This window comes from Aplidium turbinatum, chromosome 2, assembly GCF_918807975.1.
Source record: "Aplidium turbinatum chromosome 2, kaAplTurb1.1, whole genome shotgun sequence".
NCBI lineage: Eukaryota > Metazoa > Chordata > Ascidiacea > Aplousobranchia > Polyclinidae > Aplidium > Aplidium turbinatum.
This window is the reverse complement of record NC_137473.1, coordinates 42,914,463-42,938,118: the sequence shown is the minus strand read 5'-3', so window position 1 is coordinate 42,938,118 and position 23,656 is coordinate 42,914,463. Positions and strand designations below refer to the sequence as shown.

The 23,656-nt window shown below is 37.5% G+C and overlaps 1 protein-coding gene across 1 annotated transcript in view; it reads left to right on the top strand.

Moving 5' to 3' along the window:
• Positions 1 to 1,947: 1,947 nt before the first annotated feature.
• LOC145764311 (titin-like) overlaps positions 1,948 to 23,656 on the top strand; it is a 208,059-nt gene continuing 186,350 nt past the window's right edge. The window contains 19 exon segments of the mRNA XM_082575929.1: positions 1,948 to 2,065; positions 4,070 to 4,270; positions 4,858 to 4,982; positions 6,627 to 6,789; positions 7,829 to 7,980; positions 8,321 to 8,482; positions 9,412 to 9,546; positions 9,889 to 9,948; positions 11,280 to 11,409; positions 11,659 to 11,813; positions 13,079 to 13,179; positions 14,094 to 14,482; positions 14,640 to 14,753; positions 15,302 to 15,425; positions 16,158 to 16,337; positions 17,196 to 17,308; positions 21,398 to 21,562; positions 22,722 to 22,890; positions 23,213 to 23,450. Of these exon segments, the coding sequence (XP_082432055.1) occupies positions 1,948 to 2,065; positions 4,070 to 4,270; positions 4,858 to 4,982; positions 6,627 to 6,789; positions 7,829 to 7,980; positions 8,321 to 8,482; positions 9,412 to 9,546; positions 9,889 to 9,948; positions 11,280 to 11,409; positions 11,659 to 11,813; positions 13,079 to 13,179; positions 14,094 to 14,482; positions 14,640 to 14,753; positions 15,302 to 15,425; positions 16,158 to 16,337; positions 17,196 to 17,308; positions 21,398 to 21,562; positions 22,722 to 22,890; positions 23,213 to 23,450 (2,994 nt within the window).

Below are 23,656 nucleotides of genomic sequence, written 5' to 3'. Positions count from 1 at the left end.
AGAGAACTCCAATTTCGCGACTCGAATGCAGTCAATTTTCGATTTCATTTGATTTCTACCTTACAGATTTTGTTCTTCATTCAAGTTTCAGTTTGACAGAAATATCCAGTAGGCAATCCTGAATCAAGGAGTTCTTCTAATTAAGCGTGTAATAAAATGTTTGTAATATTAACACAAGAACTACATGGAAAGTAGTCAACCGACCACTGCAATATCACCCAGTTCCAACCAGGCAAAAGCTCTGTCATAAAGCTGCGAGATACAATGTCAGACAGTCTTGACAGTTCTGTTGATAGGGTACAAGTTGCATCGCTCAGTAGGAACTACAGACATAGCTACGTAGCTGTAATGTTGATTGATGATGAAACGACGCTCTTCCTAGCCGTCACTTGTCATAATTATTTCGAAAAACGAGAAGCAGACGCCACAGTTGCTCACATTATGACGTCATCACTGAAAGCAGCTGGCTGAGACAGTGTCAAGCTTCCGTGGAAGTTGGGAATATATAGACAAGGTCCCTTGGTCCCAAAGCTTTGCTTTTATGCTTTTAGTCACAGAAGGTTAACCACCACGGAAGGTGGCCAGGAAAGGAGCTGCTTTAGAAGGAAGAGGAAGTAGTTTGATTTTCAGGTGACAAATTAAAAGAAGCATTCAAGTGAAGAAACAAAAATCTCATTCCAACTCTCCGAAAAGAGGTCAGTTACTTGATTTGATTGTTCTGAAAATTAGCACCAGTGCTAACCATTTAACGCCGCATTTGCTTCTCTGTGATGACATCGTGGCATGAAGCTATTATACTGTATTTTTAAAAAATAGCCTACTGGGAAGGTTACTTAAAAAAAATCAGCATTTGCAAAAAGTTGTGTCTACGCTTACTCTCATACTTACAGAAAAGTGATGTCAACTTTTGACAAAGCGACATTTCAATGCTGACTAGAAAATAGAAAAACGTCTTGTTTCATATCATTTTATGTTTCGTTAATGACGTGAGCAGAGCAAAAAAAGTTATTAAGCGACATTTCAATATTCGATTAAACGAGAAAGTGAAAACGGAAAACCTTGAAGAGTTTGAACGTGCATGACTATTCGTTTAGGATTATTACGAGAGAGAATACATTGATTCAATCATAAAGTGATGTGACCGTAGACAAGGCCTATGATAGGGGGGTACGGAGGGTACGGCGTACCCTTGAGGGCCCAGGACTGTGATTGTTGGGGGGCCCAAAATTGTGATTTTATAGATTACGCGCAAAATTGTTTGGTTAAAACCACCTCAAATGACTAAGTTCAAGCATAAAAGCGTAAAACTATAGGCTACATTAAAGAGAAATAAATAAATGAATTTAAAAATTTTACATTAAAGCTGTACAAGCGATACCTCTCAACAGCACCATCAACAACTGACACACGAATTCAATGCAGGATACACAAATTGGCGAGGGACAGATCATATGATATGCACAACATAAAACACTAAACAATAGTTTTATTGCAGCCTGATACGATTATTGCGCACAGATGTCCAATTCTGCAGTAAAATGTTATATGGTGTGCAATACGCCTAAGCAAACATCACGCGTTTTGCCCAAGACAAAGGGGGCCCGAAGTGAGAGAGGGCCCGGAATGACTCTTCGTACCCCTAGTAAAAATGTCTCTCAGAGGCCCTGATCATAGATTATGATGATCATTGCCACAACCCGTGTTTGGAATCATACATTGATGTAAACTTGTAGGCCTACCGCCTAAAATATTTTAAATAGCGTTCAAACCTGGCATATTTCAAAATTGGAACAGGCGAATTGTGTGGTAAATTATTATGTCGCGGAACTAGACCTAGATAGTGCTCTTTACTGTACTTTTATGTTAGATGATCTATTTGAGAAAAATTTTACAAAGAATGGTTCATTTGTTGATTTCTTAATTTTTTGCTGCCCACAGAGGACTGGCATGGCCAACCTGCAAGAAGTTGGCGACCAACAAGTGGAACCCCCTTGGTTTGTGCAACCCCTCCAGGGGCTTGTAGCTGTAGAGGGAGCGACATGTTGCTTTGAAGCCATCGTGGCAGGTTAGACCTAATTTCTCCTGGTCCTTTTATGATATCTGGCATGTTAACTGTGACAAATTGGCTTCAATATATTATAAACGCAGCACGATCGCCATTCTCTGTTGAAAACAGCTCTTTGTTTCTCAGTGTTACGTAAATATTGTTACGTAATATTCTTGTTACGAAATATTTTTATCGAATCTCTCCAGAGGCATAGCCAATAATGTATTTGTGATCTAGTTCCTGTTTCATAATCCCAACATAACTCCTACTTTAAATACGGTACATCAATTTTTTGAAATATTTGATCAATATTTTTCATATTGATTGTACAGTAATACAGTAATACAATGCATATTGACATAATATACGTTTTTCACGTTTTATTGCAACGTGTGAGAAAAACTGAAGTTTAAAACCAAAGCACTGGTTGAAGTTCTGCTGTCAGTGCTGCTGTCAGTGCTGCTTTCCAAGCTGTAAATTAGTTTTTTTTGCATTGATTCAACGTCTGCAGTCGTTGCGGTAAGAAATAGCAGATAAGTAGTTTCGTCATATCGTTTAATTTTAAAACGGCGCTATTTCTACCGGCAATCTCGTTGTCACTTTCGGTGATAATGATATCGCTAACAGTCGCTTGAAGTATGATAAGCACATGTCACTGTTGCTTTCAGTACAATGCTACAATCTCAGATTACACCATCTTGCATTGCAATTCCTTTAAAAGGTGTGCTTCGAAACTGCAAACCGGTTTTATCGTATTTTAATTTTCTAACTGTTTTTGTGGATGTACACTGTACAGTATGTGAGGATAGGATTATGTTGTCCCGGAGAAAAGATAACAAATGCTTCTATTGACGTTTACCACTTGTGCAAACGCGTTAGTTAATTTATACACAATTTCTGGTGTCGGTTCTAACGTTTTTTGCAAATTACGTTTTGTATGAATAAAATAGCTTTTAGTTAATATTTTTTGAATTTTTTTCGTTTGTGTAGGCTTTCATTCGTATATATGTTTTGATTTACAGTATAGATGTTGCGGAGAAACCTAATAAATAATAAAAATATAAAACTTCGCACTTTGAAAACGAAGTTTCAGATTAGGCTTTGATTTCCTAAACATTAGATCAACATCGTATATCTTTAATGTCAAATTGATAAAGCGGGTGTTACCACATGGCTCACCATATGTGCATCTGCGTGAAAAAGTCTCAAGTAGCCTCAGCACTTAACATCATAATTCATCATAATACACTTAACATCATAATTTCAGAACATTTATTTCTTTGTAAAAGACATGTTTTGGGTTTGCTTGCTCAATGTTACACTTTTGACACAGCGCAAAATTCCGTTTTAAAAATTAAATTATTTTAATTCGGGAACTGTTGTTGTCAGTTTGAGTTACTTTATTTCAGCATTTAAATTTCATTAATTGCTTTACAATTTTCTTTGTACTTTTGTGACAGCTTCAAGCGTCGGCATTAAGTGGTTGTCTGCCATGCGCTTTATTGTTAATTAGATAATTACAATAACGTTCTTTAATACATTCTTGGTTTCAACCTCTGCGGTTGAGGAGAGGATTAATCCTTCTACCATTCAGCTTTTGTAATTGAGTTCTCTTACAGTATTACCCTTTTGTTACTTTCAGTTTGACGAGTTGAGTGTATTTTTTTTCCATTTCGTTTATGTATAGGCTTCGATCACAAGAAAAATACGATTTTGTTACTGGCACTGTATCGTTAAATGTTTTGCCGTACAAGAGAGAAATTGATTGAGTAACTTTTATCGAGTTTTAAATTTGTATTGCAAACAGGAAGTTTAAAAGAAAATGTTACAATATTATGCTGCATAATTTAAGCCCAAACCTACTATACTGTATATCTGAAAATTTACCTTCAGTCAGTTCAACATTCAATCTGAGTTTCGTGGTCAGTTTGCTGGTTCTGGTGACACGAAGCAACCGAAACTTTATCAAGAAGGACGCCGAATGGAAACATTTGAAACTCTATTTATTTATTTTTACCATAGGGCTACCCACTCCTGAAGTCCGTTGGTTCCGAGGTAAGGTGGACGTTACGGCGTCCCACGATTACGACATATCCTATGGAACGGATGGAAAGACTAGCCTTGAAATACGAGAAGTATTTGACGAGGACGCCTGCCAATTCACATGCTATGCTGAGAATGAGCTCGGGCAGGCATCAAGCTCTGCCCAGCTTGTGGTGCAAAGTGAGTCCTGATATGTTATTAATCTATCTTCTTTTAAGCCTGTTGGGTAGTGTCATAGTTGTCAGAGTGGGAGATTAAATACTTGACTTGGCCATTACAGTCGAGGTTGTAATCAATACGAGCGTCTCGGTCATTATAGGCGCATGATTCGACGTAAAGCAGAAAGCATTGGGCCTAATCGTTTACTTAAGGTTTTGTCTTACTAAAATGGCTTTCAAGTAATTTAATATTTGAGTGAATGTTAAAACAATGTTAGGGATATAAAAACAAGAACAGGAAGGCTGCGTAAATTTAGAAACACAGCTTTTTGTTTATCAAAGGCCTCATCGGCAATGATACATGCGAAGACGAAAAAAATTGTTACGATTTGGACGTTGACGTTGAACAACTTTATATTGTAACCCAGACAGCAAAATTCGTCATTTTTACAGCTAAAAGTTTTCTGTCTGGAAAGTTGAAATTAACTCCGCGATATTAATCGAAGAACGGTTGACCCATTGCATCTTACTATCAAACTGCTTTATCAGACAAACGACAAAGTGCTGAAAAATGGCCCATGTAACTACAACACTAATTGTTCATTGTAGCCTCTTCAGTGCCACCTGACTTCACACAACGTCTTAGCAATATGACTGTGAAGCAAGGAGAACAGGTTGTATTCCAAGTCAAGGCACAAGGTGTGCCAACGCCACGGGTGAAGTGGTACAGAGAGGTTGGTTGGACATTTTAGCTGTACTGTAATGCTAAAAGTTGTGATGGTATCTTTTTATCAATAATGAAATTGACATTGAACAGTATGCACTTGTATTATATGCCGTCATTATGTCGGGCTGCAACACCAGTTTTTGCATACCGTAATAACGAAAAGTGTTTATGGCTAAATACCTCATTCACCAATTTACTAAATGGACTGTGCATATACTATACACACTTTTGAGTATTTTTTTCTCAAGAAACTTTATCAACTGAGATCGTTTCAGCTTGTTTACACTACGTGTGACCGGTGGCCGGTCGATTGGTCGAAAGACATTTGGTCGACAGTCATTTGGTCGACAGACATTTGGTCGACAGGACGTTTGGTCGACAGACAATTGGTCGACAGACATTTGGTCGACAGGACATTTGGTCGACAAGACATTTGGTCGACAAGACATTTGGTCAACAAGACATTTGGTCGACAGACATTTGGTCGACAGACATTTGGTCGACAAGACATTTGGTCGACAGGACATTTGGGTTACAGTTAGGGTTAGGGTAGGGTTAGGGTTAGGGTTAGGTTAGAGTTAGGGCTAGGGTTAGGGTTAGGGTTAGGGTTAGGGTTAGGGTTAGGTTAGGGTTAGTTAACCCTAACCCTAAAATGAATCGTTCTGTCGACCAAATGTCCTGTCGACGAAATATCTTGTCGACCAAATGTCTGTCGACCAATTGTCTGTCGACCAAACGTCCTGTCGACCAAATGTCTGTCGACCAAATGTCTGTCGACCAAACGTCCTGTCGACCAAATGTCCTGTCGACCAAATGTCTTGTCGACCAAATGTCTGTCGACCAAACGTCCTGTCGACCAAATGTCTGTCGACCAAATGACTGTCGACCAATTGTCTTTCGACCAATTGACCGGGTACCGTGTGACCCACCTTACGTAGTCTGGTTTCCCCAACTAAACATCTGGGTAATCAATCTGACGCATCAGGAGATCATTACATTTGTGCATTATAGGCCTACCTACAAATGCGACGATATTCGAAAACGCTAACCATTCCACTGACGCAGCCATGATGGAAATGGGTTTCCCACTGCATGATTTGTCTTTTTTTTTACATGATAGAAAAACTTTTTACGAACCATGTTTTCCATATAAATATGTTCCCATTTGATGAGTTCAAAGTTCAATTCAAAACCATTAATAAAAGTAGTACTAGTAGGCTAATCAACACACAGCTTTACGAACAAAGAAATTACAAGACCAAGCTCTGACAGTTAATTCTACCATTTTGATTGTTGATTAAATAAGGCGCTTCAAGAACTAGCCCCCAATTGGTACAAGCCGGTTAATTAACTTAGTGGCGATAACACTTCAACTGCAAGTGGAAAGCTCGAGCTAATGAAACTGCGTGACCGGGCGCATTTGCACTCCGGCATAGTTTATTTACGCTTACATACAGAAGCAGTTGGCTAGCGATCTCACTATCAAAATATAAAACATGAAAAACATTTCTGTCCACGACTTAAAAGAAAAGCTTGTTTGCTTTGACATCTGGCTAGTTCAACGTTTTTGCTATCAAACTTTCCTTTCCCCGTTTGGTGACTCTTTACCGTTTCTAAAGAGATTAACTTCAAGATGAAATTTGTTGCTTAGGGAGCAGAAATCCGCAATTCAAGCGACTTCCAGATCCGATGCGAGGAGGATCTGTACAGTCTCACGATTGTGGAGGCATGTGAAGAAGATACAGGACGGTTCACAGTGACCGCCTCAAACCAAGGAGGGAAAGCGACCTCCACTGCTATTCTGACAGTTTCGGGTGAGCAAGTGACTCTTCTGGAGATAACCGGCAATGTCACCTGAGTAAATGTAAAGCAAAATGTGCGAAAGCAACGTTTTGCATTGGAAAATATCGCAGCCAGATAACATTGATTCTAAATATAGTTAATTATGTGCTCCGTAAGCTAGCGACAAACCGTTACCACCACAGCAAACCCGGAGCACCAGGCTAAAACAGGTCGTTTGTATCTACACTTGTGAAATAGCTTATCATACCTTACAAGTAACTAGTTTGTAGACAACATGAATTTATTTGGCTTGCTGTTTCACTGTGTATTTTTTAGATCATAACTTACCGTAACCTTAGATCCTAACATAAGTGACTGTTGAATCCTTTTTATAAACAATTAAAATCAGAAGCACCAATGTGACCATCGCAACGAGGAAAAGCAAAAATAGCTACAAGAAATTTGTTTCTATATTAACACATGTACGGTATACAAATTTTGAGAATTTTACGAAAATCACTTAATTCTTAAATTTGTCGACACTAGAATTGCACACAAGCAAAAATGAACGTCGAACTAGAGATTCCGCATATTAATGTTAATGGATTTTTATGCATCATATGTAAATTTTATAATTGTTTATTGAATATCGCAACAATAGCAGTATACAACATGCCAAGTGGCAGTGCTCTAGGGCTTAATGTTTTGCGCCGCTTGGAATTGCTGTCTTTGCTCCTGTTTTGCTTAACAATAAAGTTCAATGTGTTATTAAAAACAGAAAAACTTCGATTGAACACATTATTCGATTCTAGAATGTTTCGATCCACTTTTGTATCAGTGCCAACATCAATTGACAGTATGGTACTCAAAACCGATACGCAAACTTTTAGTTGTACAACCAAAAAACTGTTTCTGACAGTTGAAAAGTTGAACTGCTGATCCCTATGATGGGGTTGGCTTCAGTGTTCCAGGCAAGGACATAACATACCAAAGTGAAAAGATTTTATCGTTCAATCAAATGCAACACAAAAAGGACAAATTATCAATAAAAATTATTTACATCCTGGACAGGTGAGGGATCCGTCAGAAACAGGCAATCTACCGGACTTGACGACATCACGAGATCATCGCAAAGAAGAATCTCATCTACATCGGAAATTGACGAAATGGAGGCTTTGCGAGGCTCTCGAGAACACCGGATGCAACGAACTTCATTTGTTAGCGTGAGTTCTACGTTTGGGTTCAATATTTTGTTCTGACCTTGTTTTAAAAACGAATAGTAAGTTGAATCATTGCTAAATTGAAGAAAAAATCCATCCACAAGAAATATAGCCTACCTCAAATTTGAAGAGAATTTTTTGGTTTCGTTTTGCATAAATGCAATGAATCTTTGCTCATGTGCATTGAAGAATAATTAATCTAGGATACTAAATGGACGTCGTGTAGAAACTGGACTACCACTAATTAAATTATTGTTAATTATTTTTTTGCTACCAATTTCAAACTTTTTGTGACGTAGGCTTACTTAAAAACAATTCGTTTCATGATACTTACCCTTTTCAGGCGGAACAAAAATCATCTGAAAGATCAACTTCACAAACAGGGGAGTCGACCACCAAAGTCACTCCCACCGGATCACCAAAAGTGGCAACCAGAGGTATACTGAAGCAACCACGACAGAAAAGTCCTTCTCCTATTAGAAGCGTTCGTATGAGCCCACCAACCGTAAGTTACGGCCTTCTACTCATGATTACCTGGATTTTAATGCATGTGACGTATTTGCATCGAGTAATGATAAAGAAGAAGGATGCTGTTGGTAATGCATGAAGTATTTTACAAATAGATGAAACAATGGAAGATGAATAAAACAGATATGTGAACGGGGAAAAGTCTCATTGCATACGTTTGGAGACTATAAATTATGCAATTGATTGAGTTTCGCTTTTAGCAGCATGATCGTAGCTTACTTCACAAGGTAGATTTAAACGATCTGTCTTAGCCTGATGCTGGCTAAGACAGATCGTTTAAATCTACCTTGTGAAGTAGACTATAAATTAGTTTTGCGCTTTTCCATGCAAACCTTTTAAAAACACATCTCGAATCTTCTGCCCTATAATTACATTGTTTGTTCCATTGTGACCACTTTTGAATATACCGAGTTGTACTGTAAACGCACAAATAAAGCTCCCTCTTGATTTATTACCTTGAATTTTTTTTATTCTTACATTTGAATGATATACTGGCATCTAGGGATGGAGATGCTGCGGAAATTTGTGTTTTTAAATTTTCTTTTTTGTTTTGTTTTTGTCGAGAAGAAAGTCGTATGTTTGGCAAATGCACCTGTGATAACCGCGGTTGAGTCCTGTAGGCTATATGAGAAATACAATATACGTACTTGTAGCCTATATGAAAAAATATAGCCTTTTATACCCACTTTTAGCCTATATCTGAAAGTGGAAACTGCGACCAAGTTCATCTGGTAAACTGTAGATTTTAAAATACTATTGAAAATCAGTGACAAAAATTTTACGATGTTTCTCGGCAGCCGATTGTACCAAGAATTGAATCCAGGAAAAACGTTCCTTTCTACACAAAGAGTCTACGAGATATTATTATATATCGTTCTAACAATGGTATTTTAATTGCTTCCACAGCTTCGTCGTCAGACATCAGACAGATCAATATCACCAATGAAACGCGTTCACAGCGTGAAGGCGCCTTCACCGACTCATCGGGAAGCTACACCTACCCAAGCTGGAATGGATGCCTACAAAGCAGCACTGGAAAAGGTACAGAAAGAAAGTACAGGCCTATTGATCGAATTCACGAGTAGAATTCTTCATTTTGTACGTTTTGTTTTCTCATTATGTATTTGATTCTAATATTAAAAGGCACATAAACAATCTCGTTTGCTTTCTTTCGTATGAAATAAGTTTGCATTGTCTTTTCTTAGTTGTATATTGCATAATGTGTCGTTGATGTTTGACGTCACCAAAGCTCCCAAAAATGATTATTTTACAAAACATGGATATGTACTTTACTCAAAATTAAATGTGCACAACCATAAATGTGTTCAACCAGCAGTCAATGTTACATTTCCAATTTCAAGTTTTTTGTTGATCTTTTTTCAGGCACAACAAGCATCAGCGGAGGATGAGATCCGACACGCTGAACCAGGCTCGCTTCGAAAGGTAGCCCACCAAGAGCGTGTCATTCATCATCAATCTCATCAACATATTGCCAGAGAGGAACGATCCTCGCATCTCTTCGTTCGCTCTGAACAAGAAGAGGAATATTCGATGCAAACCGAATCAATATCTCACCTTACCAGCCAGTCAAAGCATGACGTCACATCTTCGTCATTGCCACGTCACCAATATCATTATACTCAATCATCAGTATCATCATCTTCTTCGGACAACCCACCAGCAGCAAAGAAGTCACTTGTTCAGCAGCAAGTTGTATCATCGTATGATGATGTACACAAAACAGTGACATTTCCCGATACTATGCATGTCATATCACCGTCATCACTTCATGACATCAGTGCTGACGCAACACAAGAGGTATGATGTCAAATTTTAATAAGTTCAGTAAACTTGTGCACCATGGAGAAAATCTTCAGAGTTTTGTTGAACCTCATCGTTACGTCATGGTTAAATCAAAGCTTGTCACATTTGGCTTCTTCTTAACTTCTGCAAAAAAATGCGGCAGTTTTAGCATTATAATATTAATGACAGTTAAGTTAATAGCAAATAGTTCTGAGAACCTATTTATTTTACGAGAACCTTTTAAAAAAGCCAATCGCTTTCAAGAAACAACAGAACAAGTTTGGTCTTTAAAATTAATTTAACCAAGATATCTCAAATTTTTCCTTATCAAGCATGTTGTTGTTTTGTGCAAACACTCACACAGTTTTTCTGTCGTCACAACGTTCACCGCTTTACAGTGGAGTCACAAAACACGAAAACGACTTGAGAAGATTAAATGATTTTTCCATGTTGCTTTCATCCCAAAGGAAGCGTTTGATTTCTAAATTTACATCATGACTTTACAATTGTTGTATTTAACGATGATCTCATTGACTACTTACATCACTCAAAATTGATGTCGTTTCAACATCTTCCGACGTGGTTTCAGCCTCGTGAAAGGTCAAGGTCTTATTTTCATTCCTGTATACGTCATTAAGATAGAATTGACATTCCTTGGTTATCTTGTGCAATGTTTGCTCGTGGCAAGCAGGCTAAGCTATAACTGTGATCTTTAGGCGCTGCACAACCAAAGCATGCAGTCCGGTTGTTTAAATTCATTATGGCCGCTCTATTAAAATTCTAGCCTGTAGATAAAGACATCCTCAAAATGCGGAAGAATGTTTTGAAGGAATTTTATAACTGCCCATTTGCGACCATATATTACGTTTACTTGCTAAAGAAATCAGTTGTTTTCAATCTTTTTTTCTCGATGCGATTAGTTGTTTGGATACAGTGCTTTTGCATTGTACTAAACTCGATTTCTCCACCAGGACGTGGCTGTTTTTCCGCCATTTATCAAGAGCGGTATGAAGGACTTAGAGGTCAACGAAGGAGAAATGACGATACTGAAGTGCGAGGTTCTCGGGAATCCCACGCCGAAAGTTGAATGGTTTCGAGAAGGTCGGTTACCTGTGCTACTGGTCTAAAAGTTCAGGCCATATCAAAATTTGTAAGCTTCATAACTATTTATCGAAGTCATATTACTAATATATGAAATGTTTAAAGTGACAAAGACAGTTGGTTGGTGCAATTGGCACATGACAGCACTAGATAGAGATTCTCAAATGGCTTCAATCATGGCTTCAATCAACCAAGATGCAATGACACATTAATAAGACGTAAAGCATGACGTTATTATTTTTATTTCAGGAGCGCTCATAGTTAGCTCTCGTGAGTTCGAAATTACATTCACTGGCCGGTTGACGTGCTTACTCATCCGTGAAACTTTTGTTGATGATGCGGGAACTTTCACCTGTACGGCGACTAACGAAGCCGGAAGAACCTCTAGTTCGTGTGTTCTCAAAGTACGTTTTTTGTAAGAAGTGACGTAATACGTAATCAGTGATCACACCAAATGCAACTCATTTTATGAATGGTCAAACGTTTTCAACGCCCTTACCAGTGGCGTACGCAGGATTTTCTCAAGAGAGGGGGCCGTTGACAGTAGCGTAGCCAGGATTTTTGAAAGGGGGGGGGGGTTGACGACCGGCGGGCGAAGCCCGTCGGCGTTTTCGCCTAAGACGACACCCAGCGGGGGGGTCTGGGGGGCCTCCCCCAAAAAATTTTGAAAAATTACTTTGAATTTGGTGCATTCTGAGAGCATTTTCAACAAAAATGTGGGTATGAATATTCCTGTAAAATGGTGCTGTCAGGTGGCATAGCAAATGGATAATATCATGTTTTCTTCGGCATTTTTCGGAAATAAAACTAAGTCTCTATGTTTTCTTGTTGCTAATTCCTGGCTGAGATGTTTGAATGTTTGGTATTGCCAAAACTCGCTCTTTTAATGCAGTTTTGTTTAAAATTTGGCAAGTTTTTTTTAAACTGAAAGCATCATTCCCAAGCATAAAAAGACTGAAAGCATCATTCTCAATATCGTGACGTCACACGCGTGCCAAAAGGGGGTTGTAACCCCCAAACCCCCCTGGCTACGCCACTGGCCATTGATATTCCAGACGTCTTCATTATATCCCAGTATGGTTTTAGTTTAAACTTTATCCATTTTTTTCTCACTATAATAGGCTTACAGAACACTATGCTACATTGGCATAGCCTACCTGGGGTGTGGTAGGTGGATTGGGCCATGTATTTCCTATTGGCTTAGTCTATGGAACAACATTGTTAATTGCTTTGACAGTGCAACCCAAAACATATTAAATGTCTTAATCTGCGTCGTTAACTACTAAAACATTTTTAAGGGGGGAGGGGCATGGCCCAATGGCCCCCCCCCCTGCGTACGCTAGTGGCCCTTACCATCACAAAATATAACAGTTAGAATGAAACAATAAAAAATACAGCAAAAAAATGAATCGTTTGCATATTTACTTAGATGTATTAGGCTTTTGCCCACAACACACTTGTGAGATTAAACATTCATTTAAGTAATAAAGTATGACACAAGTGGCAACTTTCCGCTGCACTCGGTTAGGGAACCATCGGAAAACGTTAATTTTTACAAGTTTGTGAAAGTCTCCAACACTTTAATAAATTGTAGACGTTTAAATAATGGTAATTTCAATGGAAGTAATCGCCACTTTATCAGTTTATGTCAATGCTATTTTATGACCAGGTGAATCTTCCTCAACCAAGAACTAAGCTTGACAAGCACGACAGGGCGCCATCAGCTTCGGAGACAGAGTTGTCAATGACCGACTATGAAGGGTATGTGTTGTCGAATGTTTGCAGAAATAACACCTGGAAATTAACATGCTTGCAAGCCGCACCTAAACTTAATTTGGGTACATGTACAAATTGTCTAAATTTCCAACCATTTACCATGTAAATCAAGATATGACCAAAAAAATTAAAATGCGGTTTTTTGTTCCTTCCGCAAACTTAATATTAGCTACTTGGTAGCTAACAAATAGATAAATGATAAAAAATACGAGATAAATTGGTCACTGCATTTAGGCTACTATCTTTTTGACCAATATCGTTTGACAAATATATGAATGAACAAATGAAAACGAAAACTCTATTTTTCGGAAAACGTAACCAAGCCCAGCAAAATTTTGAATGAAAAGGCAAAAGTGTTTAAAAGAAAACTATTCTGTCATGGATCGAGCATTGGAGATAAATCTTTCTTCTAAAGCATTATCAATGGCCAAACAAGAACATAAATTACAGTTTTGAAATATATCCTTTTTTACACCATTTCGAAATTGAGTGGTATTATCAGCGCATATTCGAAGTTCGAAGTGTATTTAAAGTATTTATAGCCTCTGATATATGGAGATTTTTAAAATTAAACTAAGTAGTTTTAGGACCGTTTCGACAATTTGCGGTTTTAAACTATTTGACGAATATGGAAGATTTATACTTTCAAAAAAGCTGGCTACAACAAATGCTACACTACTGTAATGTTACAATCGGCTGCTGAGAAACATATAGTTAATTGGATGGTCTAAATGGTTAGCGTGGAAGCTATACCGTTATGGTTACCCAATTGCAACTACTCACTATTCTAGTGAGTGCTTAGCCTTGTGCTGATAGCTAGGAAGAACGCTCCCTTCTACACAACGTCAAGAAAACCATTTACATTCCCATTTAGCACTTCTTTGAATTTTTTGTTATTTTTTTTTCAGCACCGAAGCTGAACTTGACTTTGTTTCTGGAATATCAGAAGCAGAACTGACGGACACAGAAATATTTAAACCTACCTCCGCGGCACATCTTACTGTGGAGCACCACGATGCCGCACTTGGGGCATCAATGCTCTCCCCAGTTGCGGAAGAATCGTCCACTCCATCTGGAAAGTCTCTATCTAGGGAGCAGCTACATATGTATGCTTCCGGAGAACCACCTCGTTTTATAAAAACCCCTTCGAGCATGATCAAAATGGTTGAGGGAGCCTCTATTCGACTAGACTGCGTCATATCCGGTAACCCACCACCGCAAGTGGTGTGGTCGCACAATGGAGCTCTATTGGAGCGGAGTGGATATCGTTTCAAGATCTTGGAAGACAAAGACAATAGTGAGTTTTTTTATAAATTGAATCACATTTTTGATTTGCAAACTCTTTTTTATAACTGTGTGCTATGGATTACAAATTTCGTTATGAATTAATTCGTTCGTGCATTTTGTCCCATTGTATAATGTGAAAAGGATAGTTACGAGAATGAATATTACAGGGTTATACAGTCTTCTTATTGGAATGGTGTTTGCTGAGGACGTGGGAGAATACACCATCACTGCTACCAACCAGTTTGGGTTCATAAGTGGCTCAGTCGTTCTGATGGCAGAAGGCAAGTAGTTGACTTTGCATAAAGGTCTTTGTTATTTGAAGCAACCAAACTTAAGATCGCATGACGTTACGCCACAATGCAATGTATGTTTGGAGCTTGAAAAACCGGAAAATATGGTTAAATGTGTCCTTGAAATTTACAAACAACTTCAAGTCAAAAAACTCCTCTGAAAGATTTTTGGCACAAATGCCTGATTAGCCTTTTTCAATTGCATTTCACAGTCTCGTTCCGCTGTAGGATCTTTTTTTTCCTACGGATGGTGGGAGGTTAATAAAAGTAGCCCAGCCCATTTTGAACTTTTTGGAGAGCAAATACCCTGTGTCGTACGCTCATTTAGCAAAGGCTTTGTTAATTCTGTTGGATGAAATGAATATACCTCTTTAAAAATGTGGGAGCTTACAGGAGTTGTTAGTTTCATCTCGGTGGCTCCAACATAAACGAAAAACACGGCAAAATGACCTGAAATGGTAGCCTGAAATGAGATGCTGCTGCATCCCTATAATATAGTCTTCCTGATTATGACCATTTCGAATAATTTATCTGCGCAGATGACTACAAGCGATTTGAGGAGCAAGACGAGAAAGAGCAAACAGCTTCCGACGTCCATTTGATGGATGAAGAATCTAGCAAAGTTCAAGGAAGACTTCCGCCTCGTGGTCGCGGAGAATCCAGGTGTTCATTTGATTAGTGACTTTATACGATAGCATAACTTGGTTATGTTTTGATACCAAGTAGGTCTACGACGTATGTCGCTAACCCTTGAATGGTAAAGCAATATGGAAGTAGAAAGAACCTGCCTCCCAAGATCGTTATATGTTTTAACAAACCTAAAAGATGAATCTATTTTGAAAATAGTTTTAATTAAAAAGTTTTGTTTTAATTTTTTTTTTTTTACATATAAAAATATTCACTGACAATTCTTAGAAAAGTTTCATTATTTTTTGAATTTTAAAATTTATGAAAGCACATAACAAGCCAACCTTTCCCCAACACATCACTAGCATATCGCTGATAGGAATGCAGCTATTTGAACTGTGCGCGCATATTACATAACTCCGTTAAGCAACTGCCTCTGTCAATCAGTGCTCAATACATTAACTGTTTGCAGACTTTTCTTATCAGTGGTAGTCACACAGTTATTTTTACATCACAAAGAGATGATTAATGGGTTTTGAATCCGACAACCCGTTTAGTATCTACTATATATTCTATTATACGGTCTCTTTTTAAACCAACGCTGTTTGGTCAAACAGAATACCATTGAACAACAAGCAATATGACGTTTGATTGTAGTGTTTTCTTTGTCACTTTTTACCAACTTTTCTGCGATTGCAAATTTGGCTTGGTAGTTTTTGCAGGTTTGTTTCGATGTGCGTTTTACAATTTAAGTTGTTAAACTTGCAGGGGGCGTGGGGAAAGAAGAGTAGTTAGTTCCCCCGGTGCTCGTTCCCCAGGCGATATGCGAAGAACCACACCAAGCCCAGTGAAACGCCTCCGCGAGATGTCGCGGTCACCTGTCCGCACGGTGTCGCCGTCGAAGCGTCTCGCTGAAGTTGACATCCTTGACATAGAGAAGTACTTCAAGTAGGTCGACAGTGGCTGTTGTTTCTTGGCGATATGTAATTGTTTCTTCGGCAGATTAATTAGCCGGCAAAAGAACTTTGTGACTTACAGTGGAGATATGCTGGACCTTCTGTATAAAGTCAGGCAGCGGTAGGTGGTTGATGTATTTACTTGAATGATTCCAGAAACTTGATATAAGTACAAGAAACTTGATTTGCAAAAAAGCATCGCAGGGCTTTTTGAAAATTATATTTTTTAACAGACTTAATGATACTTCGTAAGCCGATAAGCTTGGCATTTGCTCTTTAATTGTGCTTGTTACTCTACTCACCTGTCTAGTGTCTACATGGTAGCCTACTGCGCCCTAAACCCCATCACGGTCACAAATAATGATCTTGTCTATTCATCGCTATAGGCTACTGTGGCATCGAATATTAGCAAACTTAGCCTACCGTACTTTATCTAATTTCATTGTGAAACTTTAATTGTAAGAAATACAATCTTTTTATTCTTTATCAGTTCTTTGATTTGTTCGACAGATTTTTTGCTTTGGATCTAACTCAGTCCATTGCAGCAAAGTTCACTAATAATACAATAAAACTAGCGCTCGTGGTAGTGAATTCACTCTGCATGTGAAGATATGGGTAGAATTTACAGAAAAATGTAGTATTAGAAAAAATTCCCGTTTTTTTCTTGTGAGACCAAGTTTTATTGCAATGCATTATTATGAGAAGACTTTCTGTTGCCTTTCGAGGTGTTGAAGGGAAAAACGTTGCACGATTACAACATTCATTTTCACCATCAATAGCTCACAACGGAGTTTAACAAGAAAAATTTACTTGTTTCAAAGCTTTGTGCGTTTGTTGTTGCTCACTTCAGGCCAAAATTTCTCAAGAAACCGATCAGCAGAGAATGCACAGAAGGAAGCACCACAAGGATCGACTGCAAGGTCACAGGGCGACCTCTACCGGATGTGACCTTTTATTTAAATGGTTTGTTTAACTGTTTGCATGAGGTTTTCGTTTTTAGTGACATCAGCACTCGTCTTTATTTATGACGTGGTAACATTAAGTATGCGATGACAAAAGAAAACATTTAATGACTTGATATCATATGACATTAGGCAGAAATAGCTGTAAATAATATCGTGTTGTTGGACACGTGTATTCAGTATTACTCTACTCACACCATCCAATGTCCAGTCATGGATCACTGAATTCCAATAGCTTTTCGACTTTGATGAGCCGAAACATAAATTTCATCTTTTTATTTGAGAGAACGCAACGGCAAAGATGATTTGAAAAGATCGGCACCATGATAATTAAGATTTCGAATCTTAATCCACGTCTAGATAGTGTCATTATTTTTAATGGTAAATTTTCCAATTAAATGTTCTCAAATCTGTAAATTCCTTCAAATCTCTAAATATTTATTACATCGTTTTGTTAGTAACGTCGAGGTGGCAAAATTACTGTTTAACTTATTCAAAGATACCAATATTTCAAATCAAGACCAGTTGAATAAATATCCATTGAAATTGTATTTCTGTAGCCGTTAAATGCAAAGCAGTCACTCCTGATTAAAAATCTGGATGGATAATTATTTTAAAACAAATAGTAGATTGCTTCAACATGAGTAAATAGTAGATTATAATGAGAATATTAACGGATATTTAAGGATACCCCTACTTTAGACCACTCATAACCTGAATAATTGCTAAACCGTAAAGACTGTTTGAAACAAGAAATACTTCGTTTTAATGCGAAATTACTTGTTTCGGATTATTGCGAATAAATTTTTAAAGAAATTTTGATTTATTTTTTTACTACTTTTTGCCTAAATAATTAGTAAACTACAACAATTCTTCAAAGCATCAAAACATCTTCAAAACATCGCTCAAGGTCACCCACTTCAATCGTATTTTTTGCTTTCGTTTCGAAAACGAAACATTACCATTTTTATGTTGAAGTGAAACGAAATGTTTCGAAAGATTTTTATTTGAAACAGTCCTCCCAAACAATTGCTGCACACGAAAGTTGTTCATCAACTTCGCCCCAGCAATCTGAACGAGCTCGGTGACCTCGATTTGTAATTTCATTGATGACGAAACCAACTCATTGTATTCTATTTTTATCCTTCACCCGCACCGATTATTATTAGTTTCGATCACAGCTGTCACAAACAGTTGTCAACAATGCACATAAACAGTGAAGCTTTTACCAGGCTTTAGCGTATTTTCTTGTGTTTATGTTTTTAGCGAACCGTTCACCAATCCCATATGACCAAGTGTAATTGTGACGTATTATCACTGCATCGATGATACAATACTTGAGCAGAATTTCAGCTCAGCTTCGATTCCGCCAGTCATTGTTCTTCCCTATTGACCAGCTGTGTATTGTTTCTAGCTCACCCATAACACGGCCTCAATACAGAAGGCGGAAGATATTGTTCGGCTACAATGTAACACAAGTTATAAAATTGTAGGTCATATTATCCACACTGTTTGGTAACATTAACCGAAATGAACCGCTTTCGACCATGAGCAAAGTTGACGAGGCCAGTGCCAGGGTAATAACTTTAAGAATAAAAACTTAGAACTAAGAATAATAGCCAAATCAATTTGTTGCTGTTTGCATTTGAGGTTAAAAAAACAATAGTCAATAAAACGTGATGCCTTGTGTGAATATGGTAAAAATTCATGTAAGCGTTGTAGTATAAGAATTTACTAGAACATAACAGCATTTTTAACAGCATAGAAAAAGCGTAACGGTATTTTTGATTTCTCCACTCGGCTGCCGAACACATAGTTCAATTAAATACCGAAGTATTATGCTAAGAAATCTAACAATACTATTGACTAAAAGACAGACCGAAAAAAATTTGTGTGAAAAATTTATCCCACTCCCAGTCGAAGAGGGGTTCTTTGTATTTGATGCAGCAACTCATTCGTCTATTGTTAAAGTTAAATTAAAAACTCATACAGCAACAAAACGTTGAATCTTCGATTTTCAGGTTGTTATCTGCTGTAATCATTTTCTTAAAAGTAGTAACGATAATAGCACATTCCAAATCACTGAGCATTTCGTTAATGATGTTACTGCCTCTGCACAGAAAAAATTGTGTTGAAACTCGTTTAATGTTTCGAAACATGATAGTGCTGAACACTTGTGGTATATCATTTCCGATTCGCAATGAAACAAAATTGCTTTATTTTGAAATAAAATGAAACTAAAACAAAGAATTTTTCATCGAAATGAAACAGAATATTTCAAAAATTGCTATTTTAAATTCAAAATGTTTTTGTTTCAAACACCACTACCTTGATCCATAGCGTGGTTCTTGAATTCATTACGAATTATCACTTTCATAAACTTTTCAAGCACCTTTCCAAATCGTGCTAGTTTCATGCATTGAGTCCAAGGTTGAATTTCACTCGGATTAAATCAGTGAAAAAACTACGTCATTTTACATCGAGTTCTAAACAGTTTCTTTTTTGTTGCAACTCCTACACTCAATACAGACAAGCACTTTTATGTCATACACGACTATTATTTGAACATAAGTGAAGTGGGTTGGAAAGAAAGCAACTTGATGTTTTTTAACAAGAGAAGGCGACAATGACTTCGCTTTGAAGTTAGTTTGTTTTCGTGATGTTGATAAACGCAGCAGTTTGTGAGACACCCGAGACAGCAATATCTATTAATCTAGCATAAAATAGATTTCCTAGGCAACGAAGCTAAACAAATATCACAATGAGAAAGAGACCTAACCGCATCAGGATTTGTCTAAATTCTAAAGTTTCAGACTTTTGTCTTTGTACGCAGGAGTGTTTAGTATTCTTTTTTAAATCACTGGACTGCTGAAGTAACTAGTTTAGGTTTGAATGATTGAGTTTAAATGTTGTAATGGACGTATTGTTGTGTACTAGGCTACGTATGAAAGCTTTTAGCGTGGAAATGAAGCTAGTTAGTTTAGAAGCAATTACCAGCAGCAATCTTCAATTTTTCTGAATCATATCGATCTCATGCAATTCTTGTTTTTAATTCTAAAAATATAGTTTTTAAAGTTAAATAAATCATGCTAGGCCTGCTTTAAGAGATTAGGTTATTACCGATGCCAGGACTTAGAACAAGAGTGTTGAATGCAAATCAGTGATGGGGCATGCATACTACAACTACGTTGTTGCCAACCTTTATGTCATAAACTCTTCATATGTGACTCGGTGTCGAGTTTTGTCATGTGATACACACAGCTCACTACAGTGGGCCGTATGTGATGCTGTTTGACCATACGGTGTATGAAGGATGAAGGTCCACTTTAACTTTTTAGGATTCACCATGGCCTTACGACTAGCTATGTCACATTTTATGAGCGATTTCTAAAAGGCCTACTTTTGTTTTCTTGATCTTTTCAAAAGTAAAGAACTGTGGTGTTTGTTGAGGTTACGAATAATTCGGGAGACTTGTTGCAGTTGTTTTGGCTTGATAATACTACAAACAAAAATGGTAAAACTTTATGCACAACTAGCACCAATAGAGCACTGCATGCAGCCGGAGCTCCGTAAACTCAAACAAACAACATTACATATAGTGCAAAACAGTACGGAAATTTCAAAAGTTTTGAACGTAAATTTCAATTTGTTTTTACTATAAGTCTTACACTTAAAATATAGGCTACTGTTGTATCCTAAAACCAGGGTTAAAGTTGGATTTGAAAAAAAAAACGATTATCCACCTTATTGTAAGTGCAGATTCACTAAAAATTGATGTGTTGTATAATTATAAAGTGATGTCCTATATTCGAATTTAAATTACATAACAAAACTAAAACAACTACAAGTTTCCCAAACTGTTAGTAACCTCAACAAATACTATAATTCTTTACGTTTGAAAAGATCAAGAAAACAATAGTAGGCCTTTTAGAAATTGCTCACAAAATGTGACATAGCTAACCGTAACTCTAAAGGCCGAATGGATTCACATAGAATTAACCAGCGTTACCTGAAAAGCGTTAGCCTACATTCGAAGCATCGTTGGTGATTGGTTTGAATAAGCTCTTTACAGTCTTTGTGTTGTGTGTAGGTTCTCAAGTATTCGAGGATTACAGTCACAGAGTTGTTGTCAAAGAAGACGGAGTACGATCTCTCATCATATCACCAGTTGCGCCTCAAGATAGCGGGGAGTACACTGTAGTGGCTGCTAATGCTGTTGGGAAAGCAGTGAGCATCTTGCAACTTACTGTTATGCGTAAGTAAAAGCATTCCGTATTGTAGAATCTAAATAGCTTCATTGTTTAAAAATATCGCAAATGCCAAATGCATTACTGGCGTTTATTAAAATCAGTCTAAGCATTTTTATCATAGCGAAAATGTAACAAGATAACCTACTGATTCTTCGGCAGATCAGAGTTAGTCTAGCCCAGTGGTTCTCAACCTGTTTTCTTTTGTGGCCCATTTTCGTTGCACGAAAATTCTTATGGCCCATTAATTGTTTATGCAAGAAAAAAACTGCAAAATAGATTTAAAAACAAAAAACAGCAGAAAATGTTCCAAAACAGATTATATACCGTGCATCAATGAGATGCGTGCTTCTGCACGTTATTGACCAACTTGTAGTTACAGTGGTTCTCAACATTAATGCTGCATTCCTCCTTTGAAAGACACAACTATTGTCAATTTCTCCCCACAATAATTTACAAAAAAATACTAAAAACAGATCTGCACAAATTTCAGTAGGCTACCGCTTTCAGTTAGGCTATGGACTTGATGGTAATCACAAAGTGATCTATTACATCATAAAGTGTTGATCTAAAACTATGTGCTCACTGAGCACTGCTCAGTCATAAATAAATTAACCATTTCAATAGATTAATTACATAAATTTACGTTTGATTTACATTTCTTCCCAATTCTTTTCAACACGATTATTCGTCCCTTTAAGTAAAAAAATTCTCATACAGTGCCAAGTGGCTCCCTATAACAACCACACTGTTGTAGTTGCAATCAAAGTTCGTATATTATGCAACAGACGGCATTGATTACATCACGCCACCAAAATTAGTATTTCAATAATAATTAGAATAGAAATTACCATTCTGCAGCAAATTACCGCAGCACCATTCATTGTTGCTACAATCAAAACAACCAAACAAAACACACATTGTGTAAAATTAACTATAGTATCACAAATGAAACTAATTTTTTCACTAACTCTGGCAAATTTTTAAGTAGGTCTGTGGCCCACCTCAAAATCTTTCCATGGCCCACTAGTGAGCCATGGTCCACCGATTGAGAACCGCTGGTCTAGCCTAACCCTACACGAAGAACCGTCGTTTCGCCGATGAAGTGAAAGTTTGAATGTGAAGTAACGAAAGCAGCTTTATTATGGTTTATTTATTTTCAAACAGCCCAAGAAGGCATCGAGCGTCCACGCATCATTGAAAAACCTCAAAGTATAACAGTGAATGAGGGAGACTTGGTGAGGCTAGAGGTGTTTGCTGTTGGGAGACCAACTCCGGACATTGTGTGGTTGAAAGATAACGTTCTCCTAATCCCGGAGAAGCAACCAAACATAAGGTTAGTTTACAGATGGTAAATTTGACAAATACTATATGTAGAATTACACCCCGAAAGTTGCATCAAGAAATCATTGTTTTCACATGAGTAGGCTGTTTCATTGATTGTTGTAAAGAGGTGCAATACCGAGTTAACATTGAGTTATAAATGGGTTACATTTGTGTTTGTGTACATGTACATTTCAAAGTCATCTGATCAATTATTATTATTTGCAATGCTCACTAATGTGCGGGTATTGCTGGATGTGCAGGTTGAAATCAGATTAATTTCTAATGCGAGGATTTGTTGACGTCATAATATCGATTGTCATTGCGTTGATTAGAATCGAGGGAGTGGATGGTCACGGTCTGTTGACAATCGAGCAGGCATCAAAGGGCTTCCATGACGCTTGGTACACCGCCACAGCAGTTAACAAAGCAGGTCGCGACTTGACCCGTTGCAAAGTTTCGGTGAAACGAGCTGAAGTCGATGAGGAACCAACTAAAAGACTTTACATCCCAAAATCAAAAAGGCTTGTCCCGTCTGTTTCGCCATCTCCTGATCGTGCGGATATTCGTAAAGTAAGCGCCGACTGTGATAGGAAATTTTTAATTTGCTGTTAATATATTGTGGTACGGAATTATAGTAGCCTACGACAATACTTTTCTGCTAAAATCAACATTCTACTTTAATTGTCTATTCTCATTAACTCTAAATGGTTACAAGGTTTATTAGTTATATTTTGTGTGTCTGCAATTGTACATATAGACTAAACCTTTTATTTTTT